This window comes from Debaryomyces fabryi (genome assembly GCF_001447935.2).
Source record: "Debaryomyces fabryi strain CBS 789 chromosome Unknown contig00092, whole genome shotgun sequence".
Classification (NCBI taxonomy): Eukaryota; Fungi; Ascomycota; class Pichiomycetes; order Serinales; family Debaryomycetaceae; genus Debaryomyces; species Debaryomyces fabryi.
In genome coordinates this window covers 1-25,956 of record NW_015385518.1, presented here as the reverse complement: position 1 = coordinate 25,956, position 25,956 = coordinate 1, and the positions used below count along the sequence as shown (strand labels likewise).

The 25,956-nt window shown below is 36.3% G+C and overlaps 17 protein-coding genes across 17 annotated transcripts; 10 read left to right on the top strand and 7 right to left on the bottom strand.

Moving 5' to 3' along the window:
• Nucleotides 1-46: 46 nt before the first annotated feature.
• Nucleotides 47-2,884, bottom strand: AC631_03907 (uncharacterized protein; the record flags this gene model as incomplete). The annotated part of the gene is made up of 1 exon (XM_015612736.1): nucleotides 47-2,884. One exon carries the CDS (start codon nucleotides 2,882-2,884, stop codon nucleotides 47-49), a length of 2,838 nt encoding a protein of 945 aa, XP_015466444.1.
• A 141-nt stretch (nucleotides 2,885-3,025) lies between these two features.
• Nucleotides 3,026-4,255, bottom strand: TAZ1 (lysophosphatidylcholine acyltransferase; the record flags this gene model as incomplete). Its single annotated transcript, XM_015612735.1, has 1 exon — nucleotides 3,026-4,255. One exon carries the CDS (start codon nucleotides 4,253-4,255, stop codon nucleotides 3,026-3,028), a length of 1,230 nt encoding a protein of 409 aa, XP_015466443.1.
• Nucleotides 4,256-4,517: 262 nt separating this feature from the next.
• AC631_03905 (uncharacterized protein) lies at nucleotides 4,518-4,898 on the bottom strand (the record flags this gene model as incomplete). Its single annotated transcript, XM_015612734.1, has 1 exon — nucleotides 4,518-4,898. One exon carries the CDS (start codon nucleotides 4,896-4,898, stop codon nucleotides 4,518-4,520), a length of 381 nt encoding a protein of 126 aa, XP_015466442.1.
• A 418-nt stretch (nucleotides 4,899-5,316) lies between these two features.
• AC631_03904 (uncharacterized protein) lies at nucleotides 5,317-6,048 on the top strand (the record flags this gene model as incomplete). Its single annotated transcript, XM_015612733.1, has 1 exon — nucleotides 5,317-6,048. The coding sequence occupies one exon, from the start codon at nucleotides 5,317-5,319 to the stop codon at nucleotides 6,046-6,048; it is 732 nt and encodes a 243-aa protein (XP_015466441.1).
• A 260-nt stretch (nucleotides 6,049-6,308) lies between these two features.
• Nucleotides 6,309-8,108, top strand: PES1 (mRNA-binding ribosome synthesis protein; the record flags this gene model as incomplete). Its single annotated transcript, XM_015612732.1, has 1 exon — nucleotides 6,309-8,108. The coding sequence occupies one exon, from the start codon at nucleotides 6,309-6,311 to the stop codon at nucleotides 8,106-8,108; it is 1,800 nt and encodes a 599-aa protein (XP_015466440.1).
• Nucleotides 8,109-8,278: 170 nt separating this feature from the next.
• AC631_03902 (glutamyl-tRNA(Gln) amidotransferase subunit F) lies at nucleotides 8,279-8,830 on the top strand (the record flags this gene model as incomplete). Its single annotated transcript, XM_015612731.1, has 1 exon — nucleotides 8,279-8,830. The coding sequence occupies one exon, from the start codon at nucleotides 8,279-8,281 to the stop codon at nucleotides 8,828-8,830; it is 552 nt and encodes a 183-aa protein (XP_015466439.1).
• Nucleotides 8,831-8,850: 20 nt separating this feature from the next.
• MED18 (Med18p) lies at nucleotides 8,851-9,840 on the bottom strand (the record flags this gene model as incomplete). The annotated part of the gene is made up of 1 exon (XM_015612730.1): nucleotides 8,851-9,840. The coding sequence occupies one exon, from the start codon at nucleotides 9,838-9,840 to the stop codon at nucleotides 8,851-8,853; it is 990 nt and encodes a 329-aa protein (XP_015466438.1).
• Nucleotides 9,841-10,009: 169 nt separating this feature from the next.
• On the bottom strand, nucleotides 10,010-10,369 carry AC631_03900 (uncharacterized protein; the record flags this gene model as incomplete). The annotated part of the gene is made up of 2 exons (XM_015612729.1): nucleotides 10,010-10,226; nucleotides 10,350-10,369. 2 exons carry the CDS (start codon nucleotides 10,367-10,369, stop codon nucleotides 10,010-10,012), a joined length of 237 nt encoding a protein of 78 aa, XP_015466437.1.
• A 184-nt stretch (nucleotides 10,370-10,553) lies between these two features.
• Nucleotides 10,554-11,489, top strand: ABG1 (Abg1p; the record flags this gene model as incomplete). The annotated part of the gene is made up of 1 exon (XM_015612728.1): nucleotides 10,554-11,489. One exon carries the CDS (start codon nucleotides 10,554-10,556, stop codon nucleotides 11,487-11,489), a length of 936 nt encoding a protein of 311 aa, XP_015466436.1.
• Nucleotides 11,490-12,918: 1,429 nt separating this feature from the next.
• Nucleotides 12,919-14,532, top strand: AC631_03898 (uncharacterized protein; the record flags this gene model as incomplete). Its single annotated transcript, XM_015612727.1, has 1 exon — nucleotides 12,919-14,532. One exon carries the CDS (start codon nucleotides 12,919-12,921, stop codon nucleotides 14,530-14,532), a length of 1,614 nt encoding a protein of 537 aa, XP_015466435.1.
• A 484-nt stretch (nucleotides 14,533-15,016) lies between these two features.
• Nucleotides 15,017-16,186, top strand: RPL3 (60S ribosomal protein uL3; the record flags this gene model as incomplete). The annotated part of the gene is made up of 1 exon (XM_015612726.1): nucleotides 15,017-16,186. One exon carries the CDS (start codon nucleotides 15,017-15,019, stop codon nucleotides 16,184-16,186), a length of 1,170 nt encoding a protein of 389 aa, XP_015466434.1.
• Nucleotides 16,187-16,412: 226 nt separating this feature from the next.
• AC631_03896 (uncharacterized protein) lies at nucleotides 16,413-17,354 on the top strand (the record flags this gene model as incomplete). The annotated part of the gene is made up of 1 exon (XM_015612725.1): nucleotides 16,413-17,354. One exon carries the CDS (start codon nucleotides 16,413-16,415, stop codon nucleotides 17,352-17,354), a length of 942 nt encoding a protein of 313 aa, XP_015466433.1.
• Nucleotides 17,355-17,422: 68 nt separating this feature from the next.
• UTP15 (snoRNA-binding rRNA-processing protein) lies at nucleotides 17,423-18,928 on the bottom strand (the record flags this gene model as incomplete). Its single annotated transcript, XM_015612724.1, has 1 exon — nucleotides 17,423-18,928. One exon carries the CDS (start codon nucleotides 18,926-18,928, stop codon nucleotides 17,423-17,425), a length of 1,506 nt encoding a protein of 501 aa, XP_015466432.1.
• A 491-nt stretch (nucleotides 18,929-19,419) lies between these two features.
• Nucleotides 19,420-21,336, bottom strand: AC631_03894 (uncharacterized protein; the record flags this gene model as incomplete). The annotated part of the gene is made up of 1 exon (XM_015612723.1): nucleotides 19,420-21,336. One exon carries the CDS (start codon nucleotides 21,334-21,336, stop codon nucleotides 19,420-19,422), a length of 1,917 nt encoding a protein of 638 aa, XP_015466431.1.
• A 144-nt stretch (nucleotides 21,337-21,480) lies between these two features.
• AC631_03893 (uncharacterized protein) lies at nucleotides 21,481-23,331 on the top strand (the record flags this gene model as incomplete). The annotated part of the gene is made up of 1 exon (XM_015612722.1): nucleotides 21,481-23,331. One exon carries the CDS (start codon nucleotides 21,481-21,483, stop codon nucleotides 23,329-23,331), a length of 1,851 nt encoding a protein of 616 aa, XP_015466430.1.
• Nucleotides 23,332-23,574: 243 nt separating this feature from the next.
• On the top strand, nucleotides 23,575-25,053 carry ARP4 (Arp4p; the record flags this gene model as incomplete). Its single annotated transcript, XM_015612721.1, has 1 exon — nucleotides 23,575-25,053. One exon carries the CDS (start codon nucleotides 23,575-23,577, stop codon nucleotides 25,051-25,053), a length of 1,479 nt encoding a protein of 492 aa, XP_015466429.1.
• A 256-nt stretch (nucleotides 25,054-25,309) lies between these two features.
• On the top strand, nucleotides 25,310-25,883 carry AC631_03891 (uncharacterized protein; the record flags this gene model as incomplete). Its single annotated transcript, XM_015612720.1, has 1 exon — nucleotides 25,310-25,883. A coding segment is annotated over one exon (574 nt), but the record flags the coding sequence as incomplete, so codon positions are not given.
• Between the last annotated feature and the right edge of the window lie 73 nt (nucleotides 25,884-25,956).

Genomic DNA, 25,956 nt, shown 5'->3' with positions numbered 1-25,956 from the left:
TCTATATTGTTGTATTTATAAACGTATATATTACATATGTACAGGTTTAACTGGTAGCATTACTGCCAACGATTAAATTTTTTTCGGGCATATACTGTTCAGCGCCTTTCAAATAGCCTGAATTTATTACTTCATTCCATTTGTCCTTGTGGTTCTCGCTTGCCCATTTAGCGATCTCCTTTTGATCCGTAGCCTCCAAAGAATAATTGTACATCGAAAGTAAAGTATCTTCCGTTACTTCCAAATCATAGTCTTTCATATCTTCTGTAAGCTGAATTGCGTCTTCAATAAGTCCATGATATACATGGGCAATTAAATATTGTCTATAAATAGCATAGTTGGGGATTATACCATATTGCGATAAATTATTCCAGAATTTCTGTACGTATATCATATCACTATAAGTATACGTTTTGATCATTATTTGGATTGTTTCTTCATTAATACCACCAATCAATTTTGGTACAGCAGACATTGATATAAATAGATCTTTAGCTTTGCCCACTTCCTGCAAATTAGAATATGCATTTAGAATTGCATTTTGTAAAGCAATGTCTTGTTTAGGGATACTGATATCCATCTTTAAATATTCATGTACTTCCTCGACCCCTTCTTCATACAATTTATCACCAAATGCTTGGAATAAATACATATACATATCTCTCAGAGGTGGTAAATGGTTATGATTTCCATGCAATTCACTCAACTTTTTAATCTGTCTAAATATGATAAGCGCAGCATTTAGCCTGTCTTTTTCGCAGAAAAATTTCATGGCTGGTAGATAAGTATCATAAGGAACGTGGAAATATTTATGTAATTCTCCATATAACACCCAATTTGTCTCATGTGTGTCTTCATTATTGTAAGCTATAACAAAGTCATGCAAAAGTTTGAAAAGTTCTCGATATTTTATGTCATATTCACTTTCGATTGGTAGTTTTATCGTATCATCTTTATCTATTTTTGGTAATTCACGCTTAAGCATTTCAATCAAGTCGCCAACATATTCAGCTTGTAACATTTTTACTGCCATTGCTTTAATCGCTCCAGCGCTACACTGTGTATTGACCATTTGTTGCTTGATCTTCGTGAAAATTGGAAAAATCAGCTGAATGTCTTCCATGTTATGACATACAAGAATAATTAAGTCATTCAAGGAACGATGAATTGTTGGATCACTATGACAAGGCCATTGTGTGAAACTTTCCAAACTATCTTCAAAAATGTTCACTGCTTGAATATAATCTGATAAGTCGATTGCTTTATCTAGGCGATACTTGTAAGAATAAACAGAAGCCTCAACATTCTTTGATTTTTGGAAATATCTCATTAAAAGGTCGGTAAAATCTCCTCTAGGCGAAATATTCCCTATTGTAAGCAGAGATTGAATTATTCTATTATATAGCTCCGACAAATCAATTTCCTCATCACTCTCCATCTCGTTTGCCTTTATTTCTTCAAGTAACTTATCTACCCTTTGAATGACTGTATTGGCCAATTCACTCTCAGATATATCTTTCGATGCATTTCCAACAAAATCCTGTACGGCTGCTTGAAATCTCAAAATTTCTGAAAACTTTATATTATCTGCTAAAATATAATCAGTTAAAGATTGAGCGATTACTTTATACTTAGTATTAGACCATGTAACTAGTAGGAGAGTCTCTGCTAGAGCCTCATCTCCAAAATCCTGTTTGAATATTTCTTCTTGAATCAATTTTAAAGCTGAGTCTAATTGCTCCTTTGGTTTGTTAACAAAGAAATCTAATATCTTTGTAATAGATTGCTGTGTCTCCTTTCTTCTATTTACTGTTTCTAGCTCTGTAGCTAGCCTCAATAACTTAAGCAATACTCCCACGGATAGCTTATCAAGAATTGCACCTCCTATAACTCTTCTATTGGTAATAATTTGTATTCTATCAATATCTCTCTCCAAGTTTTTGTATTCGTGTACCTTTGGCGGTACGAGAGCATATAGCAGCTCAACATATTCTATGTATTTATTATAGAAGTAGTCATCAAGTATATCTGCATTTGGATATTTTTTGCTCACGAATAAGATATCATCAAACACGGCCAGAGTTAACAGCCCTTTTGTATCGTAATATTTTAATAAATGCATCGTAAATTCGGGGTTTAAACTCGATTTCCGGCTCTTCACGAGTAACTCTAACGTATTTCTGAAGTTACTGTGCCTTATTGATGATCCTAAGTCAACAACATGGACTAATAACTTCACTGGAACCAAATTTGATTCCTGTCTCAAAAAGTATTGAGCTAATATAGCCATGGACTCTGATAGAAGCAAGTTTCCTTCCCTTTCATTTGATACTGCTATAGATGACTTTTCAAATAAGGTAATCAAATCCTCGAGGCTTAAAACTCCCTTAATCATTCCTGTTTTCGGGTCTTCGAGTTGTCTTCCATTTAGATTATATAAATTTAAAAAGACGCTGTTCAAAATAGGGAGTGTCATTGGGTTCTCGGCAAAATTAGGCACTTGTTTTACAAACTCTGATAACTTTTCACTTAATATACGCCTTCTTAAATTTACCGGTATTTCGGTGGTTTTCAAATAATGCTTGAACGTTCGAAAATAATTTCCTTCTATTGTAGCTTCAATATTTTCATTTGGTTCCTCTATAATTATACCCAACTTTTCTTTATCCAAATTCTTCTTCTGGCTGTTGAACTTACTCAATGGATTAAACCATGATACTTTTGAATATGCTCTGTAATGAATAACAGGTTTCGTAACGCTGGGGCATTCCTCTATGGCAGATAAAACCGTCGGTATGTAAACATATCCCGAATGCTTTGAAACATGTATTACATTCCGAAGATTCCTAAGCTTAGATGGCAATGCCTGTGCCCTTTTATGCATATCTTGAGCGTTTCAAAACTTATAGTATAGTGTTATAGTGATCTACTTGAATCTAAAAAATTTAATATTCATAAGAAGCATCTTTGATTCACGTGCGAGAATACTAATCATATTTACAGGAAACTATTTATCTTTCTATAGCTAAGGTTCATCTTCACTATATTCTGGTAGGTGCTTCTGTAATCTCTTGATCGCCCAGTTCTTACCAATAAACCGAACATCCGGATCACTTTTACCTTCAGTCCTCGTGTATTCCTCCCAAAACACTGGATTTTTAAAGCGAGGGTCTTCAGGCTTAAAGACACCTAATGAATCTCTGATGGCTAAAACTGCTTGTCTTAACTCAGCAGCAAGATCAGATCTCAAACGTTTAGCCATTTTTCCAGTTTTAAGTTCTTCCGATAAATCTGTAGGATTTTTTGGATCGATATATTTGTTGCATAAGTCTCTCCATTTCTTTCTATACGATTCTATTTTTTCATCTGGAATGGGGTCACCTATGTTAATGTGTATCTCGGCGCCTATATTTGATGGTAACCATCTATTAATTCCCTTATCAGCGGAGTCTTCGGGTGCCACTTTCTCAAAGCCGTATGTGAATATTGGCACTACAACAGGAGCACGAGTACTCTCGAGAATCAACCGGGAGATACCCCATTTGAAATAACGCATAGAATTTTGATGTGGTTCTTGTAGCTGCAACACAAAACCTTCAGGAAATACATGGAACCACGAAGTTTTCGTACGAATAAAAGGAGATTTGGACATAAGAACATTTGTAGACTCTGGGGTAGGTTTTATTTTTTGAGCCAACAGCGTGGTGTTACCTCCTACTGAACCAATATTATTAATTTCTTGTAATAATGTTGGCTTCGATACTTCCTTGACCCCCGGGGAAAATTCTAAATCTAAGGTATCGTCAGGACTCAAAATCCTAATAGCTGCGTCCAATGAGCCCTGGAATGGGCCATCCCCAAATCTTTTGGTCCCCAATATCTTACCCAAGTTGAAAAACCATGATAATGCCTTGTTCGAAAAACAAACATTGTGTGCACCGAATCCCCATCTTATGGTATCAATATCAGTGTGAAACCTAAATGGTAATGCAGCATAGAATGTTGGATCATCAACAACAGACATATGGTTCATCATTGTCACTAATGATCTATTTTCTAATCTCGCCTTGGCTAGAGCCCCATCTAGCTTTTCTATATTGTGCAAATGTGGATTGTATAGCACATTCAAAAAAAATTTTGACTGTAAAATCATAAATAAGCAAGTAGCATGAGAGGCATAATTCCATAATGTTGATGTTCTCGGATATTCGTTAAGAAAGTCATCTCCTCTCTTCAATACATCCTGGAAAGACATACTATTTTTGTAAAATATAAGTTTCAAGTAATATGTATAACTTTAGAAGATTTAATACCCAACCCCAAAGTTTTTTGTACCAAAATTTTTTTTTTTCGAGTTTTGATGCTAACAGAACCCGTTGATCCTATGATTGAGGCACGTTTTCAAGATTATCGTATGGATTTACACATAAGGTAGAGAATACTAAGAGTATATGTGTATTCTATGTATATTATATATATGGCACAATTTCGGCGAATTTAGGAGTTTAACTTAACAATCAAGGTTGGAACACTTGATCATAGGATAATCTCGAATCGATTTGATTAGATCGAAAATCAGAAGCAATACACTGATTGTTTAAGTCAACTAAAAAGTATTCTGTCATATAGGCTGTGAATGCTTCTATTTCTTTAACAGAACAGTTATAGTATTTAGGGCAATATGACTTGAAGTTGTCGGGGTCGTATCTATAGGTAGAATAATCCTCTAGCGATTTCAGACGATAGTCATGAAAATCGGATTCATGGATATTGATTCTACTGTTAGTGCTAATGTCAATACATTTCTTTAGCTCTGGGGTATTTAGAGTCCCAATCTCACCGGCTCTGTAAGAATCAAAGTCAATTCTTTCACTTTTTAATTGTTCCTTCAATTGCATTTTAAAGAGTACAGGTTTAAGGTCGTTTTCAAAGAAAGAAAGACTTGGCTCTTTTCCAAGGCTTTTAACTGTTTCTTCGTATAGAAAACTGTTCTCTTGTATGCACCTTTTAAAAGAGGTTCCAGATAGATCAGAGAAGACCTCATGCGCAGATGCTAGAGGATAATATCTGTATTGATTTTGGAGCCCTTGGATTGAAAAGAAGCTGGGAGCTTCACATATGCATTGGTCTTTATATAAGATCATGAATGGTAGTGTTTTACAATGAATAATTTTATCTAATGAATTTTTAATATTTTTGCAATCAATTACGAAAAACCACAAATAGTAGTTTTCCAAAATTAAATATGATTTTTTATTAAACTTAATAAATAGAATAATAATTATACAACCAGACAAGCAATAGTTCAAAATCATCATGACAATATCAGACTTGCAACCATATGATCCGTTCATGGATAAAGCTGCAAAGTCCCAAGCAAGGCTCACCAAGATCATGGAAAAGTTCCAAAATTTCACAGCCAACAGCGATATACTTAGTTCCGATACGACTATCCTATACTTGGTATTGAAATCAAACATTATCTTAAATGATAACCAAATTCGAGTACTTTTAGGCTTAGGTGATGAAAATAAAGTCCATGATGTTATCTATTGTGGTATTCTTCGAGATGCTAAATATGCCGCTAGCAAACTTTTCACGTTACTCAATTTCTCAAGTTTACTTGAAATGCCTTTAACAGACCTAAAGCAACTCTGCTACGAAATAGCACTAAAATACAAGGCAATATTCTTCGTCCCAGTGGAAGCAAAAATTAAGATCCGACCTCCCCAGAGGGAGTTCCCATCTTTTCAAGACACAACCCAATTAAGTCTGCTACGAAGTAACTCCGGCTTTATTCCTAGTAGCTATCTAGCATCCAATTTCAGGAATCTGTACAACAGGGCAACTGATGCAATGTCTGGAACAACATATTCTTCTGAATTTATGTCTGCATCCTACAATTCTACTCGGCCATATCCGCAAGGATATTCTGAAATAGAAGATGCCGAATATGTAGAAATAATCAAATTTATAAGCAAATTCAATCAAATGTGGATTGTTGCAGCACTTTTGAATAGAGAATACCAAGAGCTAAAGGCCAACTAAAATATGGCACAAGAAAAAAAAAATACATCTTAAAGTAAGGTTCAAATATAATCCATTCTGATATTGGCAAATGGCAACTTTCCTCTACATATACTGGCATCTATTCTATTCTATAATGTATTTTGGCCCGTAATAATTTATTTCTTTGTGAGCGTGCACATAAATATCATAAAAAAAATTTCCAGTTAGTGCTCATCTCATCATAAGAAATAATCTTTATCAACAGATTTTACTTTGATTTAATAGAATACACTATAACCATGAGAATTAAGAAGAAGGGTACATCCGGTAACGCAAAGAACTTCATCACAAGAACACAAGCTGTCAAGAAGTTGCAAGTTTCTTTAGCCGATTTCCGTCGTCTTTGTATTTTCAAAGGTATTTATCCAAGAGAACCAAGAAATAAGAAGAAGGCCAATAAAGGATCTACTGCACCAGCTACCTTCTATTACACTAAAGATATCCAATACTTGTTACATGAACCAGTGTTAGGAAAATTCAGAGAGCACAAGACTTTTGCTAAAAAATTGCAGAGGGCTTTAGGTAGAGGTGAAGTGAGCGATGCTCAAAAGTTAGAAAGTAACCGTCCAAAGTATACCTTAGAACATATTATTAAGGAAAGATATCCAACTTTCTTAGATGCTTTAAGAGATATTGATGATCCATTAAACATGTTGTTTTTGTTTGCCAATATGCCTGCTACTGATAAGGTAAGTCACAGAATTACTAAAGAAGCAGAGAAATTAACCAACCAATGGTTAGCATATGTAGCTAAGGAAAGATTGATCAAGAAGGTATTTGTTTCAATCAAGGGTGTTTATTATCAAGCCAATGTCAAGGGGCAAGAAGTTAGATGGTTAGTTCCATTCAAATTCCCAACCAACATTCCAACAGATGTTGATTTCAGAATCATGTTGACATTTTTAGAATTTTATTCGACCTTATTACATTTCGTCTTATTCAGATTATATAATGAAGCTAATTTGATTTATCCACCTACCATTGACACCGAGAAATTGAAGGGTATTGGTGGATTATCATCATACGTATTACAATCTAAGGATCAAGGTGTTAAAGCATTATTGCCAAATGCTAAGAAAACAACTGACTCTAGCAATGAAAGTAAAAATGTGAAAGGTACCAAATTATCTAAAGAAGAAATTTCTAAGGCAGTTGCTGCTGATAAGTCCTTGAATGAACATGTCGAAGATAATGCAAGCGAAAATGTCGAAGAAGTTGAATTGGATGAATTTTCGTCTACTAATAAGACTGCTGGTGATTTATTATCTCAGCCATCTAAATTTGCATCACCTACCTCAACTTTGTTATCTAAGTTTATTTTCTATGTTGGTCGTGAAGTTCCATTAGATATTTTGGAATTCTGTATCTTATCATGCGGTGGATCTATTATTTCTGAAATTGCATTAGATGAATTACAACTTAACCAACCTGAAGAATTTAAGAAATTAGATTTATCTAATATTACGCATCAAATTGTTGATAGACCTAAGGTTGCATCAAAGGTTGCAGGTAGAACCTATGTTCAACCTCAATGGGTTTTCGACTGTATTAATAAGAGTGAGTTATTACCAGTGAGTCAATATGCTCCTGGTGAAACCTTACCACCTCATTTATCACCATGGGGAGATGCTGGTGGTTACAACCCAGATGCAGAAATCAAACCTGCTGAAGAAGGTGAAGAAGATGAAGAGGAAGTTGAAGGCGATGAAGTTGAAGAAGACGTCGAAGAAGAGGAAGAGGAAGAAGATGAAGATCTCCAAGCCCAAAAAGAATTGGAGTTAGAAGCAGCTGGTGTGAAATCAGCAGACGCGCAAAAGGATAAGAAAGATAAGAAAGCATCTAAGGGTAAGAAGAGATCAGCTGAAGACGAAGAAAAGGAATTAAAGAAAATTATGATGTCTAATAAACAACGTAAATTGTACAAGAAGATGCAATACGGTATTGATAAGAAGGAAGCTAGACAAGATGATTTAACTAAAAAGAGAAGAAAGCTTGAGAAGACAAAGGCTGAATTAGGTAAGTTAAATAAAAAGAACTAATTAACTTTATTTCATGTTTATATACTATTTAATAAAATTTTGTAAATTGTATGGAATACTGTAGTTTTGATTTTAGGTGCTAAGCTGTAGAGCGCTTGAAAAAATATATGGATAAATCGCTGTACGAATCTTTATAGTGCAATCTAATACATTTAAATGGAATTCATATAATGCTGCATAAACTCATTCAAATACCTCGAGTCTTAGCGAGGTCATTTAGAACGTCATCTGTTGGTTATAAGGCAACATTGGGTCCAATACTTAAAAACAAAACCCAAATTAAAGAATTAGTTAATCGATCAGAATGGAATATTTTAGACATTATAAAATTTTCGGAAACCGAAGTAAGGAAAATAAAGATAGATTCAAGAGTTATAACTAAAGTATTGAAAGCTTCTGGCTTAAAAGATAACTTAACTGAAGATGAGAAACGAAGTCTCATCAGAGGTTTAAAATTGCAAATGATATTAATTAAATACTTGTACGAGGGAGATGAGGAAGAATTCCAAAAGACAGAAGAAAGTAACGATGATGTATTTAGACTAATATTGTCGGATCATAAGACACCTAATCCTATAACATTAAAGAATTTGTTATCCAGCATAGAGAATTTAGAGAGCGAAGTTGATGCGGAGAAGGGGGAAATTAAGTCCAGTTTAGACATAAGCAAATTGAATGGGGACAACCCTACATATTTTACAGTTAAATCCAATAAAGAATAATGTACAATGTTAATATATACCTATTTATAAGTAACTCTAGAATCCATAAACATTCTATCAGGAATTTCGAGTTTGATCAAGTTTTTCAAAAAATCCTGTAGCTTTAATAAATCCTTGGTTCCTTGATTAATTAGTTCTACATCTGTCGATTTTGGAACATTTATGTATGTCCTTATTTGAAATGTATTGGAAGGATCTAAAAGCTTGAGCCTAATTTTATCCTTTGCTGCATCTTTCTCGTCATCTCTAACAAATATTTTGAAAATTTCAATGACCACATCACCGTGAAAAAAACGTACACCTTTCATCCAAAATTGATTTATAACATCATAACCTAAATCCTCCAAGAATTGTAAGAACGAATCTCTTCGGTTTAGCACTTCCAATTCCTGAACGATTGGAGCATCATTTTTTTTGACTTCACCATCTTCTTTGGGCTTTTCATCACTTTCTCTAACTTCCTCATTATTTTTTCCGATCTCAGTACCGATATCTTCCTTTTTGACGTTGTCTTTTTTATCCTCATCTTTATCATCAATTTCCATGTTTGATTCGTTAGAAACATCTAATTGAATCTTTTCTTTATCCATTACTTTTGTATGATGGTGCACTAATGTACTTTCGTATATGGTCTGTGCTGAACATGCCTGATTCTTACCAGCAATAGGAATATCGGATATCTGCATAGTCCAATTCCTACGGTCATCGACCCCCAAAAATAGTCTATCCACCAAAATTTCAGTTTCATTTTCAATGAGGGGCGAAGATAGGTCCAACTCAATCCCAGTCTTGTCATTCCATGTAGTTATACATCTCATGTAGAATTGCTCAATCTGATTCACTTTTCCTGGCTCAAATTTCGGTTTAAAAACATCATGAGGTTTAGTGACGAGGGTATACGTTGAAATCAGTTGTGGAGTCAATAATCCAGTCAATGCCTGCAATGTCGAGATTGTTTGAACATAATTACTATGTGAAACCGTAGACACGAGTGATAACTGATGTACCATGTCAAAAGTCGCTAGAAATAGGCTATTTAAATCGACTATATACTTCCATGCCTAGTTAATGAAATCCATATCAGACCTACGCTTGTTACACAAAATCACACTAATATGTATCTATTACTAAATTACCCTATCAATTATACATTAAAGAAGCCAGATCAGTAATATTCGCTTATCTTGACTTCTTCGTCTCTTCTGGCTCATGTTCTGTGGTGTCTTCCATAAATGCGGCCACCACATATCCAATTAGCACAATATTTGCCACGAGTGCAGAGACTCCTCCACTTATTATGGCATTATTGCTGAACAAGTATTGGCACACGAAGAATGTCACGACAGGAAATATTATCATAGCTGCGGTGAAAAACACCAATTTTTGGACAACAGACCTAATAATATGTTAGTAGATTTCTCGAAATCAAAACCAGCCAAAGAAGGAATCACCATAACACAATTCTTCATTTTATCAACACAATTCCATCTCTCTGAACATATACACTTGGATAACATACTTTGGAATATCAGCTGGCATCTTGATCAATACTATGAAGTCTAATTACAATAATAAACGTAGACATAAGTAGTTAATTTTCACTATATGTATATGTTACACAAAAACGAAAATTAATATCAACCTATCTCAACATCGTTGGCGCTTGTTAAGGAGTCTTATTATTCTAATCTTAAGTAGCACCATTGGAGACATATATTACGAAATGAAAGTGGCCAATTTGTGTTTGATTGCATCGCATGTATTGTTGACTCCAGTGTTGGGATTTACTGATACTTCGCCATTTTACTCATCAAAACAATTGGAAGGGAAATTTCCATATATAACAGAATCTGGACAATTATTGGAAACAATAGGCTCATTGACGGATGATGTATGCAAAAACGATAATAGATTAGTTATTTACAGAGTTAGTAATTTAGTTCATGGTACTAAGCAATCCGAAGGTACTTATATCAAGCATGTTCATTACGGTTCAGCTGAAGAGCTTGACTTTCCACATGGATCGTCTTGCAATGGGGACAGAATTCAATATTTGATCAACAAACAGCCCAATGTTACCGAAAACATCGCAATTGCGGTTGTTGATATTGAAGATGATAAAGAGCATACTATTGACGAGTTTTTAACTCAAGCAGGAGGGGTGGTTATCGTCCAGGGAAAGCCATCATTTCATAGGCCAGAATCTAAGATAGAAGGCGTGAAACATTACATCGAAGACAAAGTATACGATAACTTAAAAATGGAGCTTGATTTGGACAATGTCTTACGCAAAAGGGCCAAAGCCTCTGGTGAAGCCAATGATGACGATGATGACAAATTCAGTCAAATAATGGCAGAAGTAGAAGACGACTTTAAAGCAGCCGAGTCGTTCATTTCTAAAGAAGGGGGAGAAATGATGATGACTATTATGGATTCATCCAAGACTGATTCGGCTGGATCAGATGCTAAACCTCCTAAGGTGAAAAACCCAAATCTTTTTACAAACTACACATTTTTCTCTCCAGGCATTTGGATGTGCTTGCTTATTTCGGGCTTCCTTGTGTCAGTTTTGTACATTACAATGTCATGGATGACCTCTCTAGAAATCTCCTACAAGGCCTTTGATAAACAAGTTGACTTTGAGAAGAAAACCGAATGAATATATTTATTGTCATCCACTACTCTTTTCAATTCCTGCCTATCCGTTTGTAAGATTCTTATATACTTCTAATAAATAAAGGAACAATTTTTACAATAATATAGGCCCGTTTTCTAGTTTAGTTCTCCATTTTTTTTGTGAACACTCTCATACAGGCAGAACCTTAGGCTTAGGCAATAGACAGCCGAAGTCAATAGACGCTATAATCTTTTTGGATCTGAAAATTCAATACAAAATTGTCTAAACTACTATAGTTATGTTCCGAACCCACTCCTTATAGATTAATAAATCTATTCTATTAAGAAGAGCAATGCAATCATGCTGATACGTTTTACTGCATCGCATGTTTCATCTGTGCTGACGCGGTACCGCTAGCAATCCTTAAAAATCTGCCCTATGGTTGATTTCCCCTTCGCTATTTTCCCTATTGTTTCGGTCTTTGTAGTGTACATAATTAGAGAACTAGACTCTTTTATACGTAGTTTCGCCACATATCTAACGCTCCACAGTCTTCCTTCGGTACATGGCAATACTACTCAGAATATTCCCTAGCCCTATCTTTGCATCAAATAGGAGTTTATAGTAAAATGAGAATGCAATTCCACTACTAGGTAATCGCATTCATGCTACACTGGACACCAGGACCGTTCTCAACCCGCCTCTTGGCATCGTTAACCTCTGTATTCAATACAATTTCTAAGCCTATAGCTTTTATCATATGCTACGACTAAGAAGAAAATCTGTACATTGACAGCAATTGAGCGCTAATAACAGTGGGGTACATTGCAGCCATTTCTTAGACACCGACTTTCAGGTCAATGAATTAAGGCATGCCACAGATCATCGTACAAGGTGATGTATTACGAAACCTTAATTGGTCTGTAGACGTGCTTTCAGAGAATGTTCATTGGATTATAACCAATTGTTGATAACATATGGCACCAGTAGTAATTTATCCGCATTCGGAAAACTTATTACACGCGTTTTGGCTCATGCTGGTTTCGTTACGTTTATCTCCTGCCTTCGGCCAAAATAGGTGCTTCTATAATCTAACCACAATCTTCCCTCTATTGTATGCATACATACAGCAATATGTACATCCATGGGGAGTATAGCCTTTAGTTTCAGTTAATCGACATCTTTGCCTAGTCTAGGAATTGTGCACCCTGAAAAATTTTCAAAATCGCGATAGGGCCGTACTTTTTTTATTATGAACTAAAGATACAAGGAGTTAAATTTTATTTAATACGTAAGTATATAGCAAATCGTTTTTCCCGAATATTGTACATCAGTACAGTCAGTATCAAATATTAGTTATAAAGATAATCATTTAGATACAGTAGGAAAACTACAGTTGGGTGATTTTGGACAGTATAAGATATAGAACATCACCATAGATTAAGGGAGCAGTTTTATGAAATTTTGATATATGACCAACCTAACAGCTCTCGATCCCTTATTTGATAATAGTAATAACTTGGTGATTTCACTGGCATTACGCATGTCATTTCCATTTCCATCTTCGTCGTCGCCGACATCGTCGATTAATGTGACTCCCTCAGCGAAGAAGAAGAGAGGAAGACCACCGAAAGCAGATTCATTAAGTAACAAGATTACAACAACCCTCAATATCAATGTGAACACTTCTCCAATGTGCAACAGTCCTACGGCAGAGAACAACTCGAATATGATTGTCAAAAGAGGTGCGCCAGACGTGTTCACCCCTTTGATGAGGGTTTCTCCTAATTCAAAGAGAAAGAGAAGCAAGAGCTCTATGAGTGTGGAATCGTCTGCAGGACAGAAGAAACTAAAGCATGAATTGATGGTAACTCCTTTATCAGGAGCTATCGATGGGTCGACGTTTACGCCGTACCATCTGATTAATTCTCAAACCTTGGATAACATTTCGATGATTACTCAATCTAATTCTCGTGATAATGTTCAATCGAATGGTTATGGCTCTCCACCACTTAAATCTCTGAATATTCTGTATCGTCAGCCAGATATGTTGTCCACTCCTAGTATTCACAACCCAAAAAATGTTTTTCCCACTCCGACTAGTAGCAGTGCTAAATCGATAGTCAACTCATCATATATGTTTTTTGGAAACGAAAATTACGTGCCAGAGACAACTGAAAAAACAAATAATGAAACTAAGAACTTGTTACCTCCTGTTGCTATTACGAAAGAAATCGTGCCCGTAAGCAAGCCGTTAGAAAATAATAATGACTTTCAACTCAAGCTTACTATTGACGATCTGGGTAAGGCAGTGTTATCAAATGATTTCTTTCAGTCAAATGATGTAAAGAAGAACGAGAAAAAGCAACCTAAGGTATCAAATGTAGAGTTATTCGAACAGAAATTTTCTGAAAGCCCTATTAAAGAAATGGATTTGGCAAGAATAGACTCAACCATTGGTCTTGAAACTAACCAGGTTTCTCAAAACTACAAGAGATTCGCCATTAGTGCCAAGAACGAAGATGGTGACAAGTCGGTGTCACATCCAGGGATTTTGAGAAGACACCATTCTGACATTACCGGGGTTTCTTCCAACGCATTAAGCTCTGCATCTAATTTGACATCTATTAATGAGTATACAAATGACTCCTTACCAGAAAAAACGCATTCACAATTACCGCAAACTCCTAAGCAGAAGGACAACTATTTCCTCTCAACGGGATTGACTCCTTCCAATCTAAATTTTAATTTGACTCCAAATTTCAATTCAATGATGTATTCTATTATGAGCATCAATTCCCCACAGCAAAAGAAGAACATCAACAATTCGCAGTTCTTATCAAACCAAGAGTTCTTTATGAGCGGCGTTTCCGGAGGTCATCAAGTGCAATCTCCCCAACAGCCCCCGATTCAAAACACGGTGTGTATGACTAGTCTCATGACCAACGGTTCCAAGCCAAAGAGGTCTCTTGACGGTGCATTACCTCCATCATCGCTGACTCCATCGACTGCCTCGTCTGCGTCTGACGATTCTGGCGATGCCAGATTAGCGTTGAAGAAAATCATTCAAGTCAAGAAAAAATGAACCCACTTTTGTGCATTGCATAATCAATCGTTTATCGGCAGCTTAGATAACATAAGTAAGATATATGCTTACTGATTCTTTTTCAAAATCTCCTGTCTGGAACCTTGAGTTTGTTTTTCACAGCCATTTTGAATTATGCTCGATACATTTTTTCTTCTTCCATATTTCTAGTGTTCTTATTTATTTCTTACCGTTACCTTTCCTTAATTTTCATAACTCCTAGAAGTTTATTTATATATATTTCCTATGTATATTACACCATTTTCATTAGACTATCAGAAGCCAGCGTAATTATCAGTATCCTCAGTAATTTCGAGTCCTTCCAGAAACCCCTGAGCCCTTTGAGAATATTTGAGTTTTACACGACTTGAAAATTTTCCAAAAAATTTTTCACTTCTCATTCGTACATAAAGCTTCTAACTAAAATTTTTCATTAGAAGTCTTTCTTTCTTCAGTTGTTAATAACATTAGAGTATAGTATAATATGTCTCACAGAAAGTTCGAAGCCCCACGTCACGGTTCTTTAGGATTCTTACCAAGAAAGAGATCTGCCAACATCAGAGGTAGAGTTAAGTCTTTCCCAAAGGATGTCAAGTCTAAGCCAGTTGCTTTAACTGCTTTCTTAGGTTACAAGGCCGGTATGACCACCGTTGTCAGAGACTTAGACCGTCCAGGTTCTAAGATGCACAAGCGTGAAATCGTCGAAGCTGCTACCGTTGTTGACACTCCACCATTAGTTGTTGTTGGTGTTGTTGGTTACGTTGAAACCCCAAGAGGTTTAAGATCCTTGACCACTGTCTGGGCTGAACACTTGTCCGAAGAAGTTAGAAGAAGATTCTACAAGAACTGGTACAAGTCCAAGAAGAAGGCTTTCACCAAGTACTCTGCTAAGTACGCTCAAGATGGTGCTCAAGTTGAAAGAGAATTAGCCAGAATCAAGAAGTACGCTTCTGTTGTCAGAGTCTTAGCTCACACCCAAATCAAGAAGACCCCATTAGCTCAAAAGAAGGCTCACTTAGCTGAAATCCAAGTTAACGGTGGTTCCGTCTCCGACAAGGTTGACTGGGCCAAGGAACACTTTGAAAAGACTGTTTCCGTTGACTCCGTTTTCGAAAAGGACGAAATGGTTGATGTTGTTGCCGTCACCAAGGGTCACGGTTTCGAAGGTGTTACCCACAGATGGGGTACCAAGAAGTTACCAAGAAAGACCCACAGAGGTTTAAGAAAGGTTGCTTGTATTGGTGCTTGGCATCCAGCTAACGTCCAATGGACTGTTGCCAGAGCCGGTCAAAACGGTTTCCACCACAGAACCTCTATTAACCACAAGGTTTACAGAGTCGGTTCCGCTGGTGACGAATCCAGTGGTGCCACTGAATTCGACAGAACCAAGAAGACCATTAACCCAATGGGTGGTTTCGTTAGATACGGTAACGTTAAGAACGATTTCGTCTTATTGAAGGGTTCTATCCCAGGTATCAAGAAGAGAGTTGTCACCTTAAGAAAGTCCTTATACGTTGACACCTCCAGAAGAGCCACTGAAAACGTTAACTTGAAGTGGATCGATACCGCCTCTAAGTTCGGTAAGGGTAGATTCCAAACCCCAGCTGAAAAGCACGCTTTCTTAGGTACCTTAAAGAAGGACTTAGAAAAATAAGCAATTTAGTTTAATACCTTATACTACTTTACTAATTTTCTAATATCTTCATTAAGTGTTTCGTAGCTTTCCATTATTATATACTCTGTGTTTAATTTAATAGTAATCTATGAACATCCTTTTTAAATCAGTATTATTGTAGCTTGTACGGCTTTTTTATCGCACTGACATAAAATATGTAAATATAAAGAAGCTCTAATATAAAATAAATAAACATGGTGATAAAATGGAAGAACAAATTATAACATCGGTAGTACAGCATTCATCTTCGATAAACAGTGCATTCATATCAACGGTAGATCATTTACCTTGTGACGTTATACGTTCTCTTTGGCTTGTTCAAGCGTGTAATGTATCTTTAGATCATCAAAAAACTAAACTCAACTCATTACTATTAAAATTGCAGGCACCAAACCAAGAAGGGGTAGATAAGAAAGAAATAATACCAGAAATACTATTGATAAAGAAGAAGCTACGTGTACTTAATGATGAATCCATAGAAGAATCAAAAGCATTATACAATCAGTTAATTACACATAAATTATCATTGAAAGATGAATTACAACAATTACACACCATAGCCAATTCTTCTAGGGAGTCAGGGATGGAAATAGATCATAATTCTGCTAATAACCAATTAAGAGCGCAATTAAAGGAACATTATAGGGCACACCCCTTAGTATCACAGCGAGAGGCATTAAAAGAACAATCTATGAGAACGAAGGTGAATTCTATTCGTGCACCATCGGGAATAAAACTAGTGCTTAAGATACCCAATAAGAAGGGCTCTCTCAGTACTAATAGGGTTAAAAAACCTGCTCAAAAGAAAGATAAGAGTAAGAAGTCACGTCAACAGGTTATATTACCTCAACCAGAACCTATGTTTGAATCTGCTCCTGCGGTGGAAGAAGATAACAATGTCTATTGCTTTTGTAAACAGCCGTCATTTGGGGATATGATTGGTTGCGATAACGAAGAGTCTTGCCCTAACGGGGATTGGTTTCACTATAAATGTGTTGGGTTATTGAATAGAGTAGATGCTTTAAAGTATACCACTGGAAAGCAAAAATGGTTCTGCTCAGATCACTGTAGATCTGTGGTTATGGGAAATAAGAAGGAATCAGATAGCAAGAAAAAAAAGAAAAGAAAGAGAAGAATGGGTTATTAGATAAAAAATTAAATTTCTATGTTACACGAATGAATATATATATGCATGTCTATAATTATGCAAAGAATTTAAACTGTTAATAGTTCAAGCATACCACCTATTTCATTAGCTTCTTTACACTTTTTAATCTCAATATTGATTCTTTTCAACAAAGTTGCAAAACTTTCTTCCAACACGGCACTCTTATCGATCAACGTTCCATACATTTCTAGCATCACACCAATAAAATCACAAATTAAATTAATAGATCTTACGTCTTCTAAATTCTTAGTAAACCACTGCAAAATTGGCAATAATGATATTTCATCTCTACCATACAACGAAATTCTGATTTTACCTCTCTTCTTTAATTCGTTTAATACTGTAACAGTTTGCTCTTTGGGTAAACCAGTCGCGAAAGCACTATCTAATGCTTCTGACCATCTGAAGGCATTTAAATGCTTCTCGAATTGTTTTAATTTCTTAGTCTGAGTGGTAGACGAATTAATGATACGGTGTTCTTCTTCACCTAAGTAATCGGAACCTCTCATCATTCTGTTGTATGCATTAGATTTGAACTCCTTAACACCTTGTTGAACTTTAGGCTCGGTCTTTCTAGTACGTATAGATATTAAACCTGATGTCAAACCAGTAACGAAATGCTTATGATTAGGTGAAGGTGAAACACCACAACTTAAAACACCACCACTTCCAAATTTCCATCCAAACTTAACATCCCAATTAGATGAGCTTGAGTCGAATATCTTAACGTGGCCATCCAATGATCCCACAAGTAATCCTCTATCGCCAGTATTATGTAATGTAGTAGCTGTCTTGGTGAAATTGTTCAATTCATTGATCTGTGAACCTCTAGTCAAGTCCCATATTTTAACTTGAGGACCACCAGCACTTACTAATGTAGTTGGTGACAATGCCAAAAGATCCTCAACTGGATTTCCCTGGCTGAATTTAGCCACAAGTTGCTGCTGTCTGGTATCAAAAATTCTCACTATACCATCATAACACCCAGTTGTGATTAAATTTGGATTACCTGGAATAAAATTGGCACTTCTTATATAGTCACCATGGTAGGAATCATTGAATTCTGTTATTGGGCCTTTGGTAGTTTGCGAAATATCATACAATCTGACTATTCTGTCGTCTGATCCAGTAATTAATTGATTCCCAATAGTTGGGTGAAATTTAGCAACATGCGTTGGATGACTCGAAGGACTTAAACTAACCAATAATGAACGTGGTTGATAACTGTCAAAAATCGTTACTAAACCACTGGCATCAGCTGCAACAAGTAATTTTCCATCATACCTGTATTCACCAGAATATACTGTATCCTTAAATCTGGAAAATGTTTTTATAACCTGTCTTGTCTTCGACGAAAAAACCTGGATCCTAGTTGACGAAGTAACAGCAAAATCATTTGGAGAGACGGGATTGAAATGGATACTGGTGATCGGATAATTCTCTTTAACTAATTGCGGACTTGAGAATCCCCTCCAATACCTCTGTTCTGGAGTAGTTTGAGAAGGTAAAGTTGGGTTCCTTACTTGTGGTACTCTTTCTTTACTTGATGACATGGAATGCTTTATAGCTATGCAAATAATTCAATAAGACAATAAGTTAAGTAGTTGCAAAGGTACTATTTCCATCTTATATTGAGATGAGTTTAAATTTTTTCAGCTGGGTCACCTGACCCACTATAAATTTTATAACATACCTACAATACTTTTGCAATCATAGAATATATATATAGCAATAGGGGATATATTGTTGTATATCATAGGGGAATTAAGTACTCGTGTAATTAAAATGAAATAATTTATTTTAAATAAGATTTTTAAAATTAATTTGGAGTGTTATTATTGATGCCAAAATCGAGAGGTTGCAGTATGGGTGTTTGACGGATAAGACAAAGCAAGCTGGTTTCCGTTGTTCACCTATAATAGCAAGCACATGTGTTTTTGATTCATGAATCTGGGCACTCTACAGTATGAAACAATTTAGAATTCTCTTCGAATAGACTCAAAAAATAGAAAATCCATTAAAATCTCTAAAACTAATTCTAAATCTAGTAAACACTTAGATCCACATTCCAGGTCTTTATAACACCATCCAGGCCAGTAGTAATAAAGGTGGCCGATTTTTTGTCGTTAAATTCATAAGCAGTCCATTCTACGCCAGATACACCATTTTGATGAGCCAATGGAAACTTCAAGACTTTCGAAGGCTTTTCGACAGAATAGATGAAAATCCCACTGTCCAATCCAACACTAATAATAAACTTAGAGTCGTTAGTCCACTTAGCGTCAAGAACCTTGCTACTATGGAATGCCCAACGAGTAGTGACTACTGAACGATCGCTGGTATTATAGACTGTATACTTACCAGAGCTATCAGCAACAGCCGCATATTTACCATCTGGGGATACACGAACTAAAGTAGGAGGAGCACGTCCTTGCGGGAAGCTAGTTGACAGCTTGGTAATTGAGCTGGAGTCAATACTGTATTCTTCGACAGTGTTTGATGTTAAGTTTGTCACAAGTAATTTATTTGACGAAACAAATGCAATGCTGGATGCCGAGAATTCCAAATCGACAGCCGTGACCTTATTTAAGCTGCCGGCGGTTTTTGAGTATAGTTCAAGTTTTGATTCAAATAATACGATTACTGAACTTTCAGTTACTTGAAGAACTTGTTTTGGTTGGCCGGATTCTAATGGTATAGTAGTGGCCAAATCCTTATCATTCCAGATCTTAAGAGTATCATCCCAACCAGAAGTAATCAATTCCTCCTTACCAGAGGAGACTATGTCGACCACATAATTTCCATGCTTCGTTTTAGAATCACCGATAGCACTTGGGATTGGATTCAATGTGGATTTGTCTTTCTCGCCAACTTCTCTTTGGTAAATACTACCATCGGAGCCTCCGGTAAATAATAATTCATTTTCAGATTTATATTTTACAGTAGTCAATGGTTGCTGATGACCAGAAAGAACAAATACCAAATCCTTTTCATTCTCTTTGAAATAGTTTAAATTACCATTGAATGAGAGGGAAACAATGTAATCGTTGGCAACGATAACACCGACTTGTTGGTTATCAACTGTCACAGAGGAATCAATAACATAGGTTTCACCTAATTTTGCCGATTCAACATCCCATGATTTAATAGTGTTATCGGCAGAGCAGGTGACGAATTTCGATGAATCCTTGAACCAGCTTACACCAAAGATACCTCCATCATGAGCATTTTCAATTTTCGTGACAAATTCACCGGTCTTACCATCATAAATAACTATAAGTCTATCCGAACCTACACTCACCAACCATTTTCCATCAGGCGAAAAACTGACATCTCTAATGGTGTTTGTGTGGTTACCTCTAATACTCTTGTCGAATTTAAATGGTGGCCCGTTGAAGAACACCAACGCTTTATCGTCACTCACAGTCGCAGCTCTGTATGGTCTTTGTGGTTTTATGGCTACTGCATTTATAGTGGAAGAATGTCCTTGGATCTCCCCAATCGAATTCCCCGAGTCCCAGGTGAAACAATGCCCGAATTTATCTTTACCCTGACCAACTGCAATTACTCTCGAATTGTCTGCATCCCAAGCAATGTCCTTAATTGGACCAGAAAGTATCTGAAACTCACTTTTAATGTATGGTTGTTCAAAACTCGATTCCTTCCCATCTGAGCTTCCTCCCAATACCGCAGTATCCCAGATCTTCACCTGTCCTGATTCGTCACCAGACGCAATGTAATTCCCAGATGGAGCAAAAGTAGCAGCAGTCGTGGTATGGACATGCTTGGTGAACTGTCTGGCGTCTATCGTTGTATTCTTGGGGTCTAATGGTCTTACAATGATCGATTTCCCGTTAGGATAAGCAATTCTATCATTAATCGGATCGTACGACAAATGAAGCGATTGGGCCCGAACCGTCGAAGGTTGAGGTGGGTATAGTTTTCCAGGTGTAATTGTCATTTTCAGCTATTGAATATTTCTCTAAAGAGCCTTAAATGTGCCTTTAGAAAGGGTTCCTTAGTGTTTTGGTGTCTTTAAGTGCCATTTTTCAGATCCTTATTGTGCACATGACCAGATTCAGTTTTGTGTCGAGAATCTCCAAAGATGGAAAATTTCGAATATGATTGGATTCTAACAACCAACGGAATTATAGGGTTGCAATTAGATATATTGTTAACATATACATATTCTTCGATATCCAATATTATGATTCGCACAAGTGTACGCAGAGTTGTTGTTAACTCGAACAAATTTGATGTTCGTAGCATCTCTAATTCGTCGATACGTTTTACTGTACCAAATAATCAAACACCACCACCAGTAAAAGTGCCAACGACCCCAGTTGTTGTTGTGGAAGGTGGAAATAAAGGTGGTAACAAAGGAGGAAATCAAGGACAAAAAAAGAAGTTTTCGTTGACGGGATTGTTGTTTAAGACTGCGTTTTGGGCATCGGTTGTTTATGGGGGAACTTTATTTGTTGCTACCAAAAATGACAAGGTTATGGATTTCATCATCGACAAGCAGCCACCATACTATGAAGAGTTGTTGAATGTGATTGAACACGGGTCAATTGAAGACTTGAAGAAGCAGTTGAAGGGAGCACAACAAAAGATCTCTGATTTTGACTTCAAGTTTCCATCAAAGGCTAAGATTGACGAATTTACCCATGAATTGGAATCGAGGGGTGAAAACTTGATCGAGGAAACCAAGAAAAAATTGGGAACGCATTCTGGTGTTAGACCAAGACAACCGGTTTCAGATGAGACTTCTGCCCCTACACCAGCAGAACAATTACAGAAGCCAGTTGAGACTGTCCATAGGAGCGTTGAGCATTTACCATTAATTCAATTAGACAAAGGCATTGCTTCCTCTGTTGATTCTTCAATTAAGTCCACCATAAAGTCTTTTAATGATTTAATCTTATCCATTGATGCTGGTTCGCACACTGGTTCTAAGAACGAATCATTGATCAGAGAAATTACCGAAAACGTTAGCAAGTTATCCAGCAAATTGAACTCATTGACCCTGAGTTTTGACGAAGAATTGCAAAGCAAATTAAAAATATCGCAAAGTGAATTGTTATCATCTTATACCAAGAAAGAATTGGAATTGACTGAAAACTTGTTACACCAATTCCACCACGAAAAGGCGCAAATGGAGAAGAAACTTGGCTCTAGATTGAACCAGGAAATCGAAGCTACTAAGCAGACTATTTCTCAGGCCGCTGTTAACGCTGTGTCGATGATGAGAGTTGAACAAACTAAAAATTTCGAAAAATTAATCAAAGATAAAATCGATCAAGAAAGAGATGGTAGATTAGCCAACTTGGAAAAGTTGAACTCTAGAGTAACCGATTTAGAAAACTTTTCAACTGCTTTAGAATCTCAATTGGTCACTAACCATCAAAAGTCATTAATCCAACAATCTTTAACTAAGTTGAAAACATTATTGTTAGGTACATCTTCAGAACTGGAAAAGCCAAGATTGATCAGCCCTTATGTTGAAAACTTAGCAAAGATTTCTTCCGAATCGAACGATGAATTGATAGCCTTGGCCTTGCAAGACTTACAGCCATTACTTTCTAGAGAATCAACGCACTCCATTTTGTCCACTCCTCAATTGTTAACCCGTTGGGAACAATTGGTTCCTGAATTAAGATCTGCATCTTTATTACCTCCAAATGCAGGTTTATTGGGCCACTTGTCCTCAATGCTTTTCTCCAAGTTATTATTCCCTGTTAAAGGTGCTAAGCCAGATGGCAAAGACATTGAATCAGTTATTGGTAGAGTAGAATCTAGTTTAGCCAGAGGCGAATTAGATGTTGCCGTTGAAGAAGTTGCTAACTTAAAGGGTTGGTCAAGAAAGTTGGCTGATGACTGGGTCAAGGAAGGTAGAAAGAGATTAGAAATTGAATTTTTGATGAAGATTATCGATGCTGAGTCAAAAATTTTATAATTTGATTTGCATATATTTATTTAGAAATTTGGCTTATTACCTTTCTCTATTACGTTTTGTTTTAGGGACTTTCCCTCTGAACTTTTAGGACTATTTGTCTAAACTCTTTATGTATTAATTACAATGAATTCTTATTTTGTAAATGATCACATGACTTCTTCAATTTTCAGCTTTTGAACCTTCAACAATAAGTGTCCTAGAACTGGTTCTTCGGAATATCTACGTATAGCAAGAGAATAAAACATGTCGTCGAGTGGCAATAATGCCTCTGTTTACGGAGGAGATGAGATTAATGCTATCGTATTGGATTCAAGCTCTTATCATACAAGAATCGGATACGCAGGAGATGACTTTCCTAAGATCATAACACCATCGTACTACGCTTCACCCAGCGAAAATGCTATGGAATTAGACAACAAGAAAAATAATGGGAAATCAAAGAGCTCAAAAATATTCGGTGAATCGATTAATATTCCAAGATCTAATTACAACATCAACCCGATATTGAAAGATTCGGTGATTATTGACTGGGAAGCTGCAATTGAACAATATAGTTATTATTTTGATACGGTTTTGACTTTGAACTATAAAGAGCAGCCTATTTTAATTACTGAGCCGGTGTGGTGTACTCCTCAATACCGCCAAACGTTACTTGAAACATTCTACGAGAACTTTGACTTTCCAGCATTGTTTTTAGCAAAATCACCAACATGTATATCGTTCCAGCAAGGAAGACCGAATTGTCTTGTTGTGGACATTGGCCATGATTCTGTGAGTGTAACTCCAGTGATTGATGGTATTTCGTTGTTGAAAAATTCTATGAAAACAAATTATGCCGGTCAATATTTAAATGACCAGATAGAAGACTTGCTAACTAATAAATTCTCGGGGGTTAAGTTCGAAAACAGATACAGAATAAAGAGCAAGACACCAACGGTGTATCCAGAAGAAAGCAAATATACTGTCCGTGATTTACCAGATAATATAACCCAATCATTTGATGATTACCAGAAACAGAATATCTGGCACGAGTTTAAGGAAACTATGTTGGAAGTACCAGAAAAGAAATTCCATACATCAAACGCTAGTCAAGCTAACAGCTTAAAGGAAATCTATTCTCAAGATTCCAATAAGAGGCTATTTGAATTACCAACTGGGCAATCATTAGAATTATGTCTTGAAAGATTTCAATTGGCCGACTCGTTATTTGACCCACAAAGCTACAAATTTAATAACCCTGACCTCGCAAATAAGTATCCACCAAATAATGGTGAGTTATCATTAACCAATTCGTACGACGATTACAAGCCCTTGAAGAGAGCCCGTAAAGCAGAATCAAATCAATCAACGCCTCCTCCTACCGATGCAAAAAAATCCTCGAGTAAGGCTTCCCAAATTAGAGGCTTGACTCACTTGATAACCCACACTCTATCAACTATCGATATTGATTTAAGATCATCTGTTGCACACAATATTATCGTCACCGGTGGTGTCTCATTAATTCCACAATTGACCGAAAGATTATACTCCGAATTATCTAATTCGAATCCAGGTTTGAAGATAAGATTACATGCAGTGGGTAACTCTTCTGAAAGGTTCAATCAAGCCTGGATTGGTGGTAGTGTTCTTGCCTCATTAGGTACCTTCCATCAAATGTGGGTCAGCAAGCAAGAATATGAAGAGGCGGGGGCAGAAAGAATATTAAACCAAAGATTCAGATAGTGGCCTGGTTGTCAACCACTTCATTCTATACACCTATATACTTATTTTACATCTATATAGATATAGAGTTATTGTATAATTAGACATTTCTGTTGATAATTGATTATATACAGGACCACCCAGCATAAATGTTGGGGGCGTCTTACGGAGGACTATAAGGCGTTATCTATAATTCATTGAACATTCTCTTCTATAGGAATTGTCGAATTTCTTTCATTTTTTCTTAGACAACTCATTGAAATAAAAAATTAATAGAATGCCGTTAGCTACAAGTTCCACAGGTTCAGAGAAAAGTAATCAATCCTTGATTAAAGGCGCATTGAACTTAGACCCTTGGTTAGAACCCTTTTCAGGGCAATTGATAAATCGTCAATTAAATTTGAGAAAATGGTACGACGAATTTAAGCAAAATGAAGGTAGTTTAACGGACTTTGCATCTGCTTATGAAAAATATGGTTTACATGCTAACTGGGATACTAAAGAAGTGTTCATCAACGAGTATATTCCAAATGTGAGTGAGGTTTCCTTGGTTGGGGATTTTAATAATTGGAACATTAACACCCATAAATTGAAGGAAGTTAATGATTTTGGACTTTGGTCATTGACAATCCCCCCTACAGAGAATAATGAGTTTGCTGTTCCTCATGATTCCAAATACAAGATTTCAATGGTCACAGCAAGTGGGGAACGAATCTACAGATTATGTCCATGGTTGACAAGGGCTACACCTTCTACCGAAAACAACTTATATGAGGGAAGATTTTGGAATCCTGACCCAAATGAAACATATAAGTTCAAGAACGAGAGACCGAGAATTGAAAGCAATGATGGTATAAAGATTTACGAGGCTCATGTGGGTATTTCTACCCCGGAACCCAAGGTCGGGTCATACAAAAACTTCAC